This window comes from Dreissena polymorpha, chromosome 7 (genome assembly GCF_020536995.1).
Source record: "Dreissena polymorpha isolate Duluth1 chromosome 7, UMN_Dpol_1.0, whole genome shotgun sequence".
NCBI lineage: Eukaryota > Metazoa > Mollusca > Bivalvia > Myida > Dreissenidae > Dreissena > Dreissena polymorpha.
In genome coordinates this window covers 78,042,152-78,062,655 of record NC_068361.1, presented here as the reverse complement: position 1 = coordinate 78,062,655, position 20,504 = coordinate 78,042,152, and the positions used below count along the sequence as shown (strand labels likewise).

Genomic DNA, 20,504 nt, shown 5'->3' with positions numbered 1-20,504 from the left:
GACTGATGGTGTATTTTATTAGCTTAGTTACGCTGCAATATAAACTTAAGGCAACCAACTAGATAATAAAGTCAAAACTAAAATTAATACTTAGGTTAACAAATGTATTTTTTCAAATGTAAACTTTATAAAACAATTTTTCAAAATGTGCAAATAAATACGACATATATAATCTGATTTTTATCTTTAATTTGCCTTTTTACGCCAATCTATTTCAGCGTCAACTTGCTGAAATCAAAATTAAAAACGAACAAACAGCTGAATTAAAAACATTACATGAACATGTCAATATATAACAAATTAACATTTAACTTAACTGAGACATAACTAATTCCATAATCCCAACAAAAAACAATAGTAAAATACTTAAAATATACTTCAAAAAGAAAGTTAGAATTTACACAATAATAAATAAGTAAAAGTTAGCAACAAATAAAAACAACAAAACAAATGACTTATGAATCAAAACTGCATAGATATAAAGCATGTAAAAATATGTACATTTATAAGACACTAGATCAGTTGCGCTATAACAGTTTGAGCAGCGGAAACAACTAGACAGGCACGATTAAAACGTGTATGCTAAGACGAAGCATTTAGTAAAACCACCACTACAGAAAGTACAGCTTGGACTAGGTTAATGTTGTTGTTTATTATGAATATGTACACATATTTCACCAACATTAATTGAAAAATGAAACAATATAATTTTTACCTAAATATAAACCTTTAAACACGAAGTATGTATTCTTTTCTGGAAAAAAATGGAATTAAAATAATCGTCGTTATATGTCTTATACTTACAATGGCATTTGTTTAAGTAGTATGTGGTTTAAAACTGTGCAGAATGCAGTTTTGTTAACATCCATACACCTTCTGTGTGCGCGATAACATAACACACGGATATGATCTCATACAAATATATATATATATATATATATATATATATATATATATATATATATAAATAATGGTCGCTTAAAGCAAAATAATGTCATTGAACCGCGCTCTCGAATAACGAAATTCATGCAAATGCGTAAAGAATCAACCCACATGAGCCTTTGAAGTTCGCACAGGCTAAAAAGGGACGAAAACTTATGCTTGTATTGAATCTTTAGTTTCAATGAAGTACCTTCTAAACGAAAATCCACTTTAAACGGAAAGTGTCGTCGCAGATTTCCCAAAGCGGACTGCACAGTCTAATCTGGGACGACACTTTACGTATATGTATTAAGCCCATTTTTCCCAGATCGTGGCTCAATCAAAAAATATGCAACACACAAAGACGACTTTATGGATTAACTTTAAATTTACAGACACACGTCGTTGAAAGCTGTTACAACACGGTGTTGATCTAACATCTCAATAAACGTGATACAGGTCGTAGGGGATTTGTCCGTCAGTTTAGTGTACGTTGAGATCGATTACTTTTTTTTACAATGTAAAAAGCAGTTATTTTATGTTTTGGAGTGAACTTAAGAAAACCACTTTAAATTGGGAGTAATACTCAGTAGCACATAGAAAATCCTCCGTGTTTCGCTTTTTAGTGATACATCCGAACAATAGGGAAACAATTAAAATAAATTTCTTATCATACCTTCCACATAACATAAATTTCGTTCTTACATTGACAATCACTGAGCCGTAAAGCGCTTAGAATCACAGGGAGACTAGGTTAGTATCAATGTAAGAATGACAAACGATGAAAATATGGTGACACAATTAACGGAAGAACTCAGTTTTCTTGCACCACTCTCGACAACTAAGGGGACATTAAATGGACGGTCAGCTGGTGTGGTCACGTGAGCTGCGTTGCTGATCTCCGGTTTGTCTGCAAGAGAACAAATACATTTTCTATGAATTGAATACAAAAAGCCTATCATTGTTAAGTCGATTTATTTTTTTGTTGACGTGTGTCTATGTTTAGAACTGTTTCTTTTTTTCGAAAGCAAAACAAGGTCACGTTATGTACGCACCGTTTTTGTGACGACAGGTAAAGTGCAGACGAATGGTCTCTTGAATTTTGCAGATTTTGTTTGGTAAACATAATGTTCATTGACGTAATATTTTAGTATTATGTGTCCTTTACAAAAGTAAGAATGCTCAGAAACCAAATTGAGGCGTACCATATAAAATAAGCATGAAAGCTGCAACTCGGGATTTAGTGAATAACGGACATGTGGTGACCCATATTCAGGAATGTCGGGATTGTCTCAAAATAAATATAAACTCAATTGAAGTTGTCCAATACACATGTGGTTAGCGTGTGGTTATGATATTAATTAATGAAAACATCATTTTTAATAAAAAATAATCAAATTATAACGAACAAGAAATATCTTTAAAAAAGATATACGGCGTTGATAGTTCAATGAATGAGATCAAGGATAGCGAATGTCTTTTTTCTGTGCAGTTCTCAGCTGCATCACACGCAGTACGGGATGTTACGCGGAGTTTCGCGGCTTATTTTACATTATTACATATTGCTGGTCATAAACCTATAGATATAAAACAGAAAACCAAAAGAAGAATGGAAGTGAAATTAAAACATACGAGTCAACCGGCCACACGAGAAGTATCCGTATTTATAGGCGCGTTCTTCGAACAAACCTGTTTTAGTGGTTTGTCGGGCATTGCTATTTGATTCGATTATTAACAGTATCGATTATCATCGCGCTCATGCTTAATACATTGGTCAATATGGTGGAATAATTATTGTTAAATTAATCAAAAATAATATTTATCATTGTATTGTTGAAAACCCATTAAGAATCTACATATTTCTGGTCTAAAGAAAATTCCAGGTCACCTAGTTCACGGATAGCGTATTTATTATATAACTATTATTTTACTGGCCGCGAACTCCGGTGATGACCTGTATAAACTCTGGCATTCATACACTGGCCGCGAATTGACCCGGGTTGAAATGCAATGTATTAAAGTGAGGCCTCGCTTCCACTGCTCTTTATACTTTTACATGTTAACATGTTGACAAGAATATGAAAGTAAGTACTAAATATGAGAACATATCCTTTAAATATAAACGCGTTGCGCTGGTAATTCTCTGAAAATAAAAGGTGCACGCGCAAACTGTATTGATGTCGAGAATTGAGTGTAAAACTGTTCTATCTATTAAGCCTTTTCATTAGAAACAAGAGGGCCTGAAAGGCCCAAGGTATCCCCCGCAACATATGCTTTGTTTGAGGATGGGTGCAAATTGGACGGATGAACATAATGATAGATGGACGGACGGACTAATGGATTACTTACTGGCAGTTGAGACATTAACATCATGCCGAAGCACTTCCAAGATATGGCTCCGGACACAAAAGTGACGGACGGACGGACAGCCGGACGGACAACCGGACAACGCCAAAACAATATCCCTCCGCCTCTTGCAGGGGATATATACTCATACCAAGATTCAATGAAATCCGCCAAAGCACTTCCAAGATATGGCTCCGGACACAAAAGTGCATATAGTAAAAAGCATTTTTTCAAGATACAAAGGGCCATAACTCTGTTTTTAACAAATGGTATACAATGCCATTTGGCATGCATCATCCTCTTATGCATATATATACTTATACCAAGTTTCAATGAAATCCGCCAAAGCACTTCCAAGATATGGCTCCGGACACAAAAGTGCCTATAATAAAAAGCATTTTTTTCAAGATACGAAGGGCCATAACTCTGTTTTTAACAGATGGTGTACAATGCCATTTGGGGTGCATCATCCTCTTATGCATATATATACTCATACCAAGTTTCAATGAAATCCGCCAAAGCACTTCCAAGATATGGCTCCGGACACAAAAGTGCCTATAGTAAAAAGCATTTTTTCAAGATACAAAGGGCCATAAGTCTGTTTTTAACAGATGGTGTATAATGCCATTTGGCGTGCATCATCCTCTTATGCATATATATACTCATACCAAGTTTCAATGAAATCCGCCAAAGAACTTCCAAGATATGGCTCCGGACACTAAAAAGCATTTTTTCAAGATACAAAGGGCCATAAGTCTGTTTTTAACAGATGGTGTACAATGCCATTTGGCGTGCATCATCCTCTTATGCATATATATACTCATACCAAGTTTAAATGAAATCCACCAAAGAACTTCCAAGATATGGCTCCGGGCACAAAAGTGCCGGACGGACGGACGGACAGCCGGACGGACGGACGGACAATCCCAAAACAATATCCATCCGCCTCTGGCGAGGGATAATAAAATTGTTTCATGCAGTAAGACAGTGTTACAAAGACGCGTATATGTTTCCAATGTTCTGGTGGAATACTCAAATCAGCCAATGGAATAAATGAAGTGTATTCATTCGTACCTAGCCGCGGGATATTTTATTTGAATTTTATTGGACACTTACAAAGGTCAGGAGAGGTGAAAAGCTGGCTTTATACAGCTTACGCCGAAAAATCGATTTCTCCGAAAACATATTTTTCATAACGTTATATATATAACAAGGTATTCAACTCAAAATGACCCGAATATAGGGTGCATCGCTTTGAACAGCCATTACTTCATCAATTGTGCAGCGATTTCCATTAACTTGGTCTTATTAAACGCAGAAATGAATTTCCTTTCTGGAAATGTACGTATATTGCAATTATATTTTACAAATGCTGCAGTGCACTCTTTGGAGACAAAATGGACTATGTTTACAGTCAAAATTCGATGCATGTATTTACTAATAATATAACACAAATATGTTTACAGTCAAACTTAGATGCATTTATTTACGAATAATACACACAAACAACTATGTTTACAGTCAAAATTAGGCGCATGTATTTACTATTAATATAAAAAAACAAATTGTTAGCACTATAGTTTTTTCGTAATAACTGTACCTGAAGTCGATGAGGTTGACGATCTAGCAGTGCTGTGTTCCACTTGAGCAACGGTTGACCCAGGCGCAGGGGTTGTTTCCGGTCGTTGAGTGGTTGAAGCTGAAAATTGAATAATAATAGCTACATGTAGGTTGTCCCGTCAATGCAAAGCTTGAGAATGTGTTATCAATAAACCTCACATGAATTTGAAATTATGTAAAGATATGAAACCGTGTCGTATAAAGTTCCATGATATTATTGTTTTCTTCAGCATACAGGCTCTGACCACAATTAAGTATAACAGAAGCTGGATATGACAACAGTTCAAATAATAATTATTATTCGCATTACTTGTGGAGAATGTGCGTTAATAGACATTAACTTACGTTGCACCGGAAGTGGTGGCCTCTCAATCAGCGGTGGCTGTTCAGTCTTGTACACGAGGAGAGTACCGCTGCTCACGTGAACCAGTGTGGGGGGCATGGCGTTCCAGTCTCGCTTCCGGCGGCCAGAACCTGCGGAATGGAAAACATAAATCAGCGGACTGTATAGTTGATTAGACTGAGTATATGAACAGAGAATTTATTGCTGTTGTATCGGTATGTAAAAAGTAATTAAATTCAATGTAAACCAAAATATAAATGCGTGTAAAATATAAGTGATTGTGTGTATTTTTGAATTATATTAATTTTAAATGACAACACAGTATTTTCCTACATCAAATCAGAAGCTACATAACATACAACAGTACACTACTTGAAAGTGACAAGTTGTGTGATCTCCATAATTACATCAAATTAATTTAACAAATAATCAATGCTTACAAAATAAAACGTGTTGTATAACTGCCATACACGTTTTATCTTTGTATGCAGAACAATGTTTAATTCGAATGTTCTCTTCAATGGCCATGCAAAATAAACTACACACCGCATTTTATAAAGATAAAATAAAATTGTCCAGACACATTTTTTCAGACAAAAATTACAATTTACAAATTTTCAATCACTATTCAAAGCTGTTTTTTTTTTCTTGTACCTTTAAAACACATGAACACAACGTTTACATATCGAAATTACGTACGGCAACTGTAACGCGTACGTATCTATGTTAGGCAAACATATCTACGCAAGAGGCACGTAGAAATGTAACACTGTATATCTATTTAACGTAAAAATATCTACGCCTGAGGCACGTATAACTGTAATGCGTACGTATCTATGTAACGTCTGTATATCTACATCACGGCTAAGTATGAATTCAACTGCTACATATCTAAGCCATGGCTACGTGTGTATGAAACATGTACTTATGTACGCAACGTAAACTTGTTTATGCAACGTGAACATGTGAACGCAACGTGTAAGAGACTAAGCCACATATCTACGCATCGAGTACGGGTATATGCTTATCTCTGACTCACTGGGCGTGGTGGTGTTGGCAGGCAGGCAGCTGCGGTCACATTCCGGGGACGGGTCGTCCTTCGCGCACACGTATGCGTCACAGTGGATGTGAACTGCCGGAAACTGCACGAACTTGAACGTCTGCCACCGATAGCCGAACCATGTGTCGTTGATGGGAAAGAACCCTACCGTCTGGTCGTTAACGCACCTGTGCATATATGACGTCAAACTCAAGTGCGATTCAATTCTGTGTTTACGATGTTATGTGTGTAATATACTTTAGTATAGCGAGTTCAATTTTTGAACAACGAACACGATGTAAGTTCTGCAGGTTGAGCCTTCCCGTACGACCATAGCATTTCTGAATGCTTGTAACGCGTAGTCGTGGTCGTAGGTTTTCAGATGCCAGAGTAACACAAGACTATTGCCAAGCAATATATGTCCCCTATCGGCACCACCATTGTCATATTTTTTGTTTTATTTGATGCCATAGCAACCAGAATATTTGACGTAAGAACAAAATGAAATGACGTGCATAATGTCCATATTGCCATCTATCCATGTTTCAAGTTTTATGAAAAAAATATGAAGAACTTTTAAATGATCCAGAAAAGTGTGACAGACTCACAGACAGACGCACAGAGCGCAAACCATAAGTCCCCTCCGGTGAAACCGGTAGAGACAATAATGTGTTATGTAAAACGTACACACACCTGGAAAATGTAGACAATTACTTAACTTTATTTTACTAAAATGTTTACAGATACACGCTTCTAGCCAATCAACCCATAATTCCGCTACAGTGTTAAAATTATATACAGTTCTGCAAGTAAAACATTCGTTACAGAATGGGCCATTGCCGTCATTCAGTAAAACATGTTTAGTCGAATGAATATTTGACATTTCACGGGGAGAAGGGGGAGGTGACTACGCTTAAAATATATTGTGTGAAGGGACTTACTAGTATTTAACAAATAAGTATCAAACGAGCGAAATTGTGTGGCACATACCAATAAAACAAATACCTATCCTATCTTAATAGTTACAATCACACTTAAAAAGTATATTATAGAATGAACCGGTGAGAGCCCGGAAAACATGTTGATTTCCCGCGATAATCCGCGAGATCCCAATTGACAACTTACATTTACACACAGAAGAACAAAGTTATAAGGTCACAATATTCTAAATAGTTTCCCTATTTAATTCAATGTAAAAGCGACATCTTTAAGCGAAAATAAATGCAACATTTTGCACATAGAGACCCCCATAACCATACCTTTTCTTAAAGGCGGAGTCGATTTGTGAAATAAAAAAAGATATGTCATGTACAAACCAAGAAAGAACTTGTCAAAAGTGAAAATCGACTGTTCTTGCAACTTTTTTCCGGCCAATTTTTAGTGGAATGTAACCTTTTTCAGTGCAATGTTTTAGTATTGTCTCTAAGTTTATCATATATCAGGTATTTAGTAGTGAACACCTATTGATGCCTTACTACTTTCTCCAAATGATAAAGCCAGAACAATAGTTTAAAGTGTACAACATTCCTTCGAATCAACTATGATATTTTTTTTAGAGAGTACAGCCTTCATAAAACGGTTATTTAGTATACTGTAACCATAAAGTGCGTTCATTACCCATCGGCATATTTGCTAGGTTACACTCCACAGTTAGACATAACAAGTACATAGTGTTATATGTGCTTGATGCCACTAATCCAATGCAACTGCATTATACAGATAATTATAATGATAAGGTTCCGCATTTGGCGACAACTAAAAAGCCAAATAGTGTCCCCAATATGTCTGTCTAAAATGATTGTATATCAAACAAACTGTAGTTTCCTTCAGTGTTGAAGTTTTTTCACTGAGCACTTGTATTTTTCGAAAAAAAAAAGAGTTCTTTCAATGTGCGCATTATAAGAAGACATTTTACGAACTATGAAACTTGGGATTTGACTTATAAAATGTGTTATTCTGCAACTTTATCCTAAAACTTGACATTAACATTTGCATTTCGGACAATAAAGCGTTATTTAATTTAAAAATTATCATGTGTTTTACATGATGTAATAGGTAACAATTTTAGATTAGCACAATCTATAGATTCCAAATGAATTAGTGCCTTGCGAAAAGTTGTCATCGTGATCATGTTTATAGAAAGAAATTGTAGCTATCCAGTTATTCTTCTTTAACTTTAAATTCAAGTTAAAACATTGTGGAGCACACGCAATCATTTAAGATAATTTTCAGTAAAAGATCACTCAAATGAAACGGCTTGAAAAAAGCTCGTTGTACGAAATTAAACTACATGAATTTGGAGACACGTAAAAATACATATGCTTGCTAAAATATTTGGGCCGTTCTCTGTGAAAAGGGGGGTTAATGCATGTGCTTTAAGTGTCATCCCAGATTAGCCTGTGCAGTCCGCTCATGCTAATCAGGGACGACACTTTCCGCTTTTATTGTATTTTTCGTTCACAAACAGTCTATTCTTAGCAAAAAACAAGTTTTGGCGGAAAGTTTCGTCCCTGATTAGCCTGTGCGCACATGCTTATCTGGGACGACACATCACGCACATCCATTAAACCCCATTTTCACAAAGTTCGGCTCATTTATTGACCCATACTTGGTGTATCATAACATGTATATGCATAAGAAGCTATACAATTCACCGGATGTGCACTAGGGGCATCACTCGTGGTTACGCGAAGAAAGATACCTAGTTTTGGGAAAGAGGTATAACGGAAACAGGTTAAGAAACGTCTACATGTACGAGCAAGTTAACAAACTAAATAAACGTGTAAAGGAGATACTGCCGATCCTTTTCTAAATGAGTGTTAAAGGAAAATATGTATTTGCTACATGTCAAAACTACATTGTTTTCTAAAATATACAATAAAATGTGTTAATATACATATCGGGATTATCTCTCTTTAAGAACATGATCAACTGGACTAAAAGTAAACACTGCACCAAACACACATTGTGCCACACACCTTTCAAGAGACGAAAGAGATGCATTGCCACCTAAAGCGCTTTCACATACATTGCAGGGCCTACAAACAGAGTAAGGAAAGCCGCCTTCAAATACTAGTAGATATTGCCTCGCGACTTATGAATGTCATCTATAGTTTCAATCTTAAATTCATGTAAAGGCCACCAAATATGCATATGGATGTGCCAAATATAAGGAAAGGCATGATAATAATAATTTTACTAAGTCACACATGCATTGAATTGTGTATTTTATTTACAACTGTGCAAGCACGGCTAAATTCGTGTTTTTCTGTTCGTAAAAAGCAACATCACGTATTTCATTTTGGACATGCATCCATTGCAAAAAAACAAACATTATAACACCAAGCGGAAGAAAAGTTTGCGTTTTGTTAGTTAACAATAGTTCACAAACACATAGGGCACCATAAGTTAGTAAATGCAGTGCAGCTCATTTGCATTACAAGGACAATCCCGCAACACTCTTGAATCACCAATCCACAGACATAACATGAATGAGCAACATTGAATGCCTTGCTGGTTACCTCTTGATGAGCTCTCAGCCTACAATACAAGGTCGCGCTATGAACTTAATACAGTATCAAATGTTATATTAATTAATAACACTCGATAACACGAATACATTTTTCCAAATAAAGGCTAGAAAAAGTATTCGTTCGTGCCAATTTTTGTCTCAAGTGCAATGAAAGTACAATCAACTAAGATTCATTGGAGATAACGTCTTGTGCACGGGATAAAAACATGACACACAATTCGAGAGTGACAATCGATGAGCTTGAACGTTTCTCTTACTGTATTGAATAACAAAACACATGACAAGCATGTTGTAGTTCAATAGCGTGGGGTATACATAGATATCTATTATATCATAGATACAATCATAGTACAATTGTTTTAGATGAGGCATTGCATATTTAAGTGTTTACAACTATCGTATCACAAATGTTACTTAGGCTTGGCAGCTGTATACTTACTAGATACATGTACTTTATTTATAGATAAGCATTACATACCAAAATGAAAGTATGCATGTGCCTCGCATGTGTATCAAGCTGCTCACACATCGATTGCCTCCCTTGTAGCAGAATTTCATAAATCAAGAGCGATTTAGCCTTGATCTTGGTAAACCGGTCTAATGCAGTTTTGTTTAGTCATTCTAGATTAACCTGTGCAATCCTCAAAGGCTTATCCGGGACAACACTTTCCACATGTCTTTTTCGTTTAGAAAAAAATGACAGTGCGGGTTGCACATCCTAATCTGTGAGGACACTTTATGTACATGCTTTAAACTCCGTTTTCCCAGAGCGAGGCTAAGATACAAAACTCGTTGACTTACTTGTCAGTGAAGAGCGGATAGCGCGTGAGGTCATTCCTGCTACTAGAGGGCGTGGCATAGCAGTTGGGCACCACCATGTGTAGGTTCTTGTCGACGTCCTCGAGCGAGAGGGCGGAGTTAAGCCATTCTCCCAGGGGGATCTCTAGGGGGAAATTGGTCACTGCCGTCACAAAACTGTTATTCCTGAAAATATTATTTTCAGATTAATTGCAAGCTTAGAAAAAACTAATAAAAACATTTTGCATGATATTCTTTATCAAATATTCCATTCTATAAATGACCATTCCCGTAAAAAAACTAGGAACATTTTAATATGAATTTCTCGTAAGTTATTACATGTCACTTTTCCTGATGATGCTTTATTTATCCAAGAAACGCCGAACCACGCCATTGAAGCTTCAACAAGTGACTAAGAATATGTAATACATTTTCTCAACAAGCTTCAAATAAAAAAAAGAAGCTTTGTTTTGGGGTAATCAATTCACATTTTCCTCCTGAGAAAATTGCAAATTTTTCAGTCTAATTCAAACACATTGTGCAATAGCACAACCGACTTTTACACGTCCTTACCTAAAAAAGTGCATGTTAACAATGAACTGCCCCTGCGCAACCTGTGTGACGGTCTCTGTGAGGGGCAAAATAGGCTTATCAGCTATCGGGTCACGTGGGAGCTCGCACTGCACTTGCACCATGTACGTGTTCGTGTTGCTCACGGCGCCGCTCGTAAACGTGGGCAGATACATGATCACATTCTTGTAGATAATGTGCGTCGCGTTGTACTTGAACGTCATAAAATAAATTATTATTGCATTTATAACAAATCGAATTTTAACTTACGCGTTTTGACAGTTTCACAACAATCGTTATAATCTCGTGAAGATGATGCGTGTGTGATAGGAATATATAAATTATATACTTTAAAAAAATTATCCGAAAATATAAGCTATACTTCGCTTTGTTTTTGCGAAAATTTAAACTAGACATCCTCATGTGTAAATCGACATTGACGTGAATCTAAACGCATAAGATGTCGCGGGCAGACGTTTCCCTTTTAGCGGCGCTCGATAGCGTTAGTCTTATTTTGTGCATACCGTTCTCAGCGTGTTGCACTCGTCGAAGGGGATGCTGATGGAGACGTATTGGTCGCTCTCGTCCGTGCTGGCAGTGCACGAGGATCCCGTGCTGTTGGCAACCTGCAGGTGCTTAGGCTCTAGGTGCACGTCACGTGACTTGTTGAAGCTCGCGCGCAGCAGACCGTTGGAACACTCCAGGATCGGTTCCGGTCCTGAAACGCAGCCGGTCGCAATGGTAAGCACATTATAAAGCCATTCCCCTCTTGATCCCCGCCCGATAGAAACAACAAAACACGTGTACTTCTTATGTACTCAGATGCACAAAGGAAATCAATTATGTCGCCTATTTTAACCAGAATGTAAACACTTGTGAGCCCCTCAAGTTTCCTGAATTACATGTACATTTGTTATTATTATAATTTTTATTATGACAGCTTTACAAGAACAGAAAATTTAAAAGTGCAGTCATGTCTTAAATTTTATATGAAAAGGATGAAATTGTATTTTTAATAAACGCAGGTAAAATTTGTTATTCTTAAGCAGTGACAGCACGTTTTCATGTTAAATAACTGTTTGCGACTCACTGGTTGGAGCGGAGTTATCCAAAGGTGTGCACGTGACTTTCGCCATCTCGCTGGTGGAGCAGCTTCCGTCGGCCCATGGCGCTTGCGTGCACGCGGATATGTTGGCCTCGTTTCCGGTACAGGTCACTGACTTGATGACCATCTTTTCGGTTATGGTGCTCGTGTCAAAGTTAACAGACCCTGCGAGCGCGGTGTTGGGGCTGCGATCATGAAGAAGATATTAAAATGGACAATTTGATAAGAAATGATAATAGGTTTGATAAGTAACGTTCACTCTACTACTCACTCCCGAAAAAGGTTGCATCACGTCTACTCACTCCCGACACACGGTCGCATCACGTCTACTCACTCCCGACACACGGTCGTATCACGTCTACTCACACCCGACACACAATCGCATCACGTCTACTCACTCCCGACACACTGTCGCATCACGGCTACTCACTCCCGACACACGATCGCATCACGTCTACTCACTCCCGACACACGGTCGCATCACGTCTACTCACTCCCGACACACGGTCGCATCACGTCTACTCACTCCCGACACACGGTCGCATCACGTCTACTCACTCCCGACACACTGTCGCATCACGGCTACTCACTCCCGACACACGGTCGCATCACGTCTACTCACTCCCGACACACTGTCGCATCACGGCTACTCACTCCCGACACACGGTCGCATCACGTCTACTCACTCCCGACACAAGGTCGCATCACGTCTACTCACTCCCGACACACTGTCGCATCACGTCTACTCACTCCCGACACACTGTCGCATCACGGCTACTCACTCCCGACACACTGTCGCATCACGGCTACTCACACGACACACTGTCGCATCACGGCTACTCACACGACACACTGTCGCATCACGGCTACTCACACGACACACTGTCGCATCACGGCTACTCACACGACACACTGTCGCATCACGGCTACTCACACGACACACTGTCGCATCACGGCTACTCACACGACACACTGACGCATCGCGGCTACTCACTTGAAGCACAGCATCCTGCACACGACCTTGGCATTGTTGAAGCCCCAGCCGTTGTCACAGATGTTGCCCCAGGTGTTGTTCCGGAGAAGCTGCACCACACCAACCCCGGGCATATTGGACGGACCTTTCAACCGGATCGTTCGGTCCGGAGTGGTACCTTGAACAGCAATGTGTACCTTTACATTTATGCTTTCAAAACTGCTCGATGTATCATTTGTAGTGGTTCTTTTGAAGGGAATCAGTGCTCATAAACAAAGGTACCTCTAAGGTTGAGCAACTCATTTGTTTCAAAGGAGAGTATAGAAGAGTGTTCCCAACAATGAACGTTGTTGAAATGGAATTTGAAATCTGAGGAAATTCATTATAAGTTTTTGTTCTTATAGAAGCATCCTTATATGATATGATCGACTTACTATGTTTTTATAACCTTGCTTTATTTGTGGTAAGTGAAACTATAGAAAAAATACATTCTAGTACTATTTCGCATTTACCTTTATAAGAAACTTTGTATATAAAATGTTCAACTAAGAGTTTAAACATGTCAATATTTTGAGCGATTACCGACGCTTCACACTCGAACAAATAAACGCCACTTAAAATATCACGAAAAAACGGGACGTCGTACAATTTCCCGTATCCGGTATAACGGGCGCCTTGGTGGTGGTGGGCGAGGGCGTGCCGGAGGAAGTGACGGCGCTGACGGGACAAATGACACCGACGTCCTCGCTGTGGTCACAACCACTCGAGAGACCCCAACCTCTGTGTTGACAGTCAGCCAGGCGCTGTTCGGTGGCCGCACACCCCACATCGTCCAGCAAGATGGGATCACTTCCGGCACCAAACCGCGTGCTGTTCACCCACACGCCGCCGTTCGGTCTGTAAGTTATCAAGGACGTATTCACAAATATAGGGTCAACATTAGTCCCAATAATTTAACGAACTCGGGGGGGGGGGGGGGGGGGGATTCTGGGCTATTGTTTATGGGACAGAATCCACACTATGTCTGAATAATTTTTGCGAATTTCCTTTTGTAAAAGAAAATCAAATGACTTAACGATTATTATCTGGTGTGCCTCAAACAATCAATAACATGCGTATGATAATATCGCCCCATTGGTGCAAAAAGTTACCATGTGCCTTCCAATTTCAATGTCACATGGTACCTTTTGCACCACAAGGGCGATATGACTCTACAGTGTAGAAGAAACATCACACAACCCTGCGATTCTCAGGATGTTCCGAGTCTCACACCGTCTACAATACACGGGTGATATGATGAACTAAAGATACAATTTGAATAGTGAATAGGTAAATCTAATTAGTTAATGATAAACGTGAGTTTAAAGGTTTTTTTTCCTGCATTCAGCAAGTAAGTGTTCAAACATCATGTTCAAACACCATGTTCGATTATTGTTAAGTGAATTATTAGTGGTAGTTTTGAATTAAGAGGTCTCACAATTTTCAACATCAAGTCGGAACGAGGCTACAGGAAAGTCAGAACGAGTCTACAGGAAAATAGATTATAAATTCGTATGAATACGAATGCGTACACATAAGTTGCTATTTATCGTGTACCTTAACACAGCGGGATAACTCTATAAAATGCTATAGTTGCACAAAATAAGAAAAACAATATCAAGACCTGTTTGTAAAACAGATATAACCCCTCTTATATTAAAAGTTATATTTATGTTAATTACCGACTGGATATTGACGATTAAGAGTCGCGACCATTAGAAGGCCAATCTTCGATAACTGTGATTTTTATGGGGTCATTTGGTTTGTTGATTTGTATGTCAACCAGTCTATACTGGGGAACATATTGTTTTTGCCCCTTCTGTTTGTTGGTTTGTTTGCGTCAAGCTTTAACATTGGCCATAACTTTCGCAATATTGAAGATAGCAACTTGATATTTGGCATGCATGTGTATCTCATGGAGCTGCACATTCTGAGTGGTTAAAGGTCAAGGTCAACCTTCAAGGTCAAAGATCAAATATATGGGGGACATAGTGTTTCACCAACACATCTTGTGTTTTGATAGTTGTCCGCGTGTTCAATAGTATTTCTGTCGGGGATTAAGGCAATATGGTATATTATGACTTGGCTAAGCAGGGCTATTTCTGTCGGGGATTAAGGCAATATGGTCTATTATTTGACTTGGCTAAGAAGGGCTATTTCTGTCGGGGATTAAGGCAATGTGGTCTATTATTTTACTTGGCTAAGCAGGGCTATTTCTGTCGGGGATTAAGGCAATATGGTCTTTTATTTGACTTGGCTAAGCAGGGCTATTTCTGTCGGGGATTAAGGTAATATGGTCTATTATTTGACTTGGCTAAGCAGGGCTATTTCTATCGGGGATTAAGGCAATATGGTTTATTATTTGACTTGGCTAAGCAGGGCTATTTCTGTCGGGGATTAAGTCAATATGGTCTATTATTTGACTTGGATAAGCAGAACTATTTTTTGCTGATTGTATACCTGTTATTGGGTCATATTCCCGATGGCACAAAGTATTATTTCCCAAATTCAGTCGACACATTCCCAGTTGATGGCTTGGCTGTTTTGATGTTTAGAAAGAGAAATGATTTGCCTATAAATGTCTTATGTTTATCTTTTGTATTTTCTTTTTTATGTAAGCTTCATCACTTATAATTAGAAATGTTTAAACCAAATCACAACTTTTCTCCAAATTTAAGGGAAATTGACGCTTAAATTCCTAATTTCACGGTTGTAGATCATATCAACAAACCAATTAGAAAAAGCCATGTTCAGCGATAGTATAAGTGTGCGCTGCCTTCGCTCCATCCCCAATGATATGTGCTTTAACACAAAAATCACGACCATATTCGTTCGCCTGATCTTTGTGAAATATATAATCATAAATTAAACGCATGAATTGTGTCGTATATTGAAACTCGGTTTTGTTTGTGCACGTCTTTCGCGAGATAAATGACATCATAACAGTAAGTTTAGGGAATATTTCGCCAAAGCTGTTTAACCCATGTTTGACCTTCGTAATCTTTGTAATTGTCCAATGAATTCTCGAAAAAAACATCCGTCAGTCGGTGAGAAGGAATGAATAGAATTCCCGTATTTGTAAAAAAATACAAAAAAAAACTGCGCGAACTAGAAAACGTGCAATCTCCGAAATGTTGACTCATTTACATTATCATATAATTGAATTTACTACGTATTTTGTGCAGTATAGCGCAAACACAATTCCCCTTCTGCATGGGCTTATTTGATTGTTAGGATGCAGCACAGCGTTTTGCAACGATGTAAAATGATTATTTTCTCTCCAACTAAACATAATCAAAAATATCTAATAATGAAAAATAAGTCACCAAAACCGGCGCTGCATCCCGTAATTGATGTAATTGGGAGTAATACAGGTAAGAACTGTGCAGATATATATTTAAAAAAACATCCGTGATCTTTGATCTCAATGATTTAATTTACTATTAATTTCGAACACAGACACCATCAACGCAATATTACTTTTAAAAAAGATATTTCTTGTATAGTTTTACCAAATCCTAAACTTAGGTATTCATCGTAACATCATTTTAATATTTGAATGCATACAGGTCATTGCCAGGCTAATGGTGGCGAGTTATAATGGGTACTCACGAGGGCGAGTTCATCTGGCGGCAGACGACAATGGCGTTATTCTGGTCTATCCAGTTGTCGTCACACACAGTGCCCCACGTGCCATTGTAGAACACTTCCACGCGACCCTGGGACTGAGACGGCCTCCCGCCGTCGATCAACCGGATGTCACCGTTCGATGATTGACCCACTGTGAGCGAAAAACATTCGATGTAAGAATAATAAAAAATAATAAAGCGCAGGTTACATACTTCATAATTCATTTTAGAGTGGGTATGTTGTGTTTTACTCTGTGCAAACAAGAATGCTTTCAAGTTCATGTTCCTTCACAATTTCCAATTTGAAGATACAAAGCCGGATTACCAGTATTTTAAAAGTGACTCAAAATGTATCTCAAATCATCATTGCGTTGCCGTCTTCGTCGTCATCATCATCACCATCATCATCATCATCATCATCATCATCATCATCATCATCATCATCATCATCACCATCCTTATAACTATCGTTGTCATCGTCATCGACATCATCATGACCATCATCATCATGATCAGCATCATCATGATCATGATCATGATAATCATCATGATAATCATCATCATCATCATCATCATCATCATCATCATCATCATCATCATCATCATCATAACCATCATGATCATCATCAGCATCATCATAACCATCATGATGGTGATGATCATCATCATCGTCGTCGTCTTCGTCATTAGGATCATTATCAGAAGCATTTTCATCATCATCATCGAATTTAAAAGGGGTCCGACCCGCCCGGGTTAAAATATTTTTTCCTGAGTTTATCCAGAAATGGTAATAAAAAGCCACGCTTACAAATCGACTCTATCGTGCTTCACGGACCACAAAAAGGGCGATACCACTTTAAACCAAGATGGTAGCTAACGCCATTTGCAGGTCCGGCAAGGGAAAGCATTAAGGGCTTGAGCTATTTTGTCGATAGGAAACATTTGGTTTCCGTACAAGGTTAGGTAAAAAGTAATTATCTATTCTTTTCAACAGCATCTGCATGCAATTCATTATTAAACATGTATTTTAAAACTGAAAAGCATTATTATAGAAAACTATTCATATTTGTTTTATCGAATACACCTGATTAAATTCCAGAAACTTAGATATGATATTTTCATACAATGTCATTATAGGACGATCGGGGATTCACGTCACCAGAAATGGACTGGACACCAAAAATAGTCTTATATCTAATATATCGGTATTTGAGAATTAAAAAGTGATTGATTGTCCGCATTTACACTGTTAAAAAGAAAATTATGCAAGTGAGCACTAGCTTGTCATGGATAGATATTAGCAATAGGGTTATTTGCGATGTCGAAGTTACTATATATTAAGAACATACAACATATTTCAGTACTATATATTAAGAACATACAACATATTTCAGTACTATATATTAAGAACATACCACATATTTCAGTAAGTATCAACACTTTGTAGAAGGCGGTATTAATCAAAGACTAAACGTGTCATGCTGGCTTAACCAAGGGGTTGGACCGTCTTAATTAACATCTGTTCATGTATCCAAGGTTTGTATGAAGCAATATTGATGTTATACGAAACGTCTTAACCTCGCACAGACGGACAGGCGGAAGGAAAAATGGACTGTTCAATCGCTGTCTGCCTCTCGATATTATGTATAATTTAAAAAAAAAGATGTTTGAGTTATCGCATTTAATAATAAATGTATATAATTAGGGTTTATGATGGACAATAAAAACACAAAACACTTACAACAAACTAATCATCCTGCCGTGGCAGATTTATAACTATTTATCGTTAGCAATTTAGATATACGCGTAATATATTGACGCCTTAAACATTTCTTTCATATTGTCAACAAGGCGTCCACCCAAGGAAATGCACGTGTTTAATCGATTAAACAGGGCGAGGTCGTTAGACAATACATGCAGGTAATTTGTCAAGAACATTAATGGGACTAAAGTGTCTGTCGTTAAATGTGTCTACTTAAAAAGTAAAATATTTTGATAAAGTTGTTATTATTTTATTAATTATTATTATATCCAAACAATACAGGGAAGATGTATCATACTTCTTTCCGTTATAATTTTACGAACCACGATGGGTTCAGCGCCAAAATACATGAAATAACATGTCTATTGGGTAGTGGAAACAAACATTTTTGGGAAAAGGGTGTAGCCTTCCACTTTTGGGCAACATGTATCGAAAAAAAAAAAGAAATAGCAAGAAATGTCTAAACTAAAGTAAACTAGCAACTCGAAGAAACTTGCATCTGTTTAAAGAAATTGTCTGGGTCTTATAAGGTCCGCGCTTAAGCTATGAAACTTGGTTTGATGCAATTTTCAATAAATGTAATTGTTTCCGGCTTTTCCCGAAAAAATATTTGGTCAACATGATCCAAGTCGAAAAATCAACATAATGTTTGGCGTCATGCTTTTGTGAAAATGACTTGCCATCATAGTTTTAGTCGACACGATGAGTTATTTTTTACGCCATGACACCTTTTTCATATCACGCCGTCATAGAATGTTGACATCATCACAGCATCAGGGTGTTCCATATACGCTTCCATAGTTATGCCAACATGCGGGTTCTTTAAGTCTTGAAATCTTATCCTAAGTCGACAAATCAACATAATTTTTGGCGTCGTGCTCTTGTGAAAATCTTGCCATCATAGTTTTGGTCGGCATGATGATTTATTTTTTTACGCCATGGCACCTTTTTCATATCATGCCGTCATAGAATGTTGACATCATCACAGCATCAGGGTCTACCATATACGCTTCCATAGTAAATAGACAGTATCAACGACGTCATTTAAAATATAGCATAACACAATCATGACGTCATAATGTATGATTTGGAATTACAACACATTCACATAATACGCAAATAATGACGAAAACAAAAAGTCTATTTCTAAAAAAGAAGGATTAAATGCAGATGTAAGTAATCAATACAGTTTGGACTTTAAGATCTAGTGTTATGTCGACTTAGATCTACAGTACAATGTAAACAAATGATTAAAAAAAAAATAACAAACGTGTTTGATAAATTCTACAGTAGATCAAAACTCATAGTCTTACCACACTCTTGTATGATTTTAATTCCAATGATGAGCATTGATGAATAATACAAACTCAGTCGACCCATTTTCATCATTGTAGTATATCCATTAAATATAAATCCGAATCATTTCCAAAATATGCGATAAAAGTCAATAAACGGTTGACAAAAGGTACCCGCGGCCGCGCACCGCTTCAAGTTTTATAGCGAACGTTTCTCCTGTTAAACCTATAGTGTTAATTCCTTTTCTGCTCAATCAACGTCAAATCTGTAATGTATCTCGTAAAACACTTATTCAATTAACTTTTGTATAATCGAAAAACGATATAGGCTAACCAAACGCGATTTAAGCGTTATAAAATAAAATATTGACATAAGCGATTAAAGGGAGAAATGTTTACTATCGCACCGTTGTCACGTGGAAACCGATAAACATGTGCGAGAAGGAAATGTCACATCTTGAATACTTATCGATCAAAGGCCGTTTCATTTAGTTTTTATCAATGCAATATGAACTGTCATATGTAGATGTTG

At 37.6% G+C, this 20,504-nt stretch overlaps 2 protein-coding genes across 3 annotated transcripts in view; one reads left to right on the top strand and one right to left on the bottom strand.

The window, feature by feature from the left end:
• LOC127837552 (deleted in malignant brain tumors 1 protein-like) lies at positions 1–20,382 on the bottom strand. 2 transcript variants are annotated; one of them, XM_052364745.1, is made up of 13 exons: positions 19,991–20,382; positions 16,899–17,067; positions 13,894–14,144; positions 13,269–13,425; positions 12,260–12,459; positions 11,694–11,887; positions 11,173–11,381; positions 10,603–10,785; positions 9,248–9,307; positions 6,270–6,457; positions 5,233–5,361; positions 4,868–4,966; positions 1–1,831 (listed from the first exon to the last, which is right to left on the bottom strand). In XM_052364745.1, the coding sequence occupies exons 1-13, from the start codon at positions 20,064–20,066 to the stop codon at positions 1,671–1,673; spliced, it is 2,076 nt and encodes a 691-aa protein (XP_052220705.1). In that variant the 5' UTR covers positions 20,067–20,382; the 3' UTR covers positions 1–1,670. The 2 variants fall into 2 exon arrangements, with proteins under 2 accessions (XP_052220705.1, XP_052220706.1); XM_052364746.1 differs by lacking the exon at positions 9,248–9,307.
• Positions 19,772–20,504, top strand: part of LOC127837551 (receptor-type tyrosine-protein phosphatase S-like) — a 38,536-nt gene continuing 37,803 nt past the window's right edge. The window contains exon 1 of the mRNA XM_052364743.1: positions 19,772–19,849. The gene's annotated coding sequence lies outside the window, so the exon portion shown is untranslated. The remainder of the gene's footprint in view (positions 19,850–20,504) is intronic.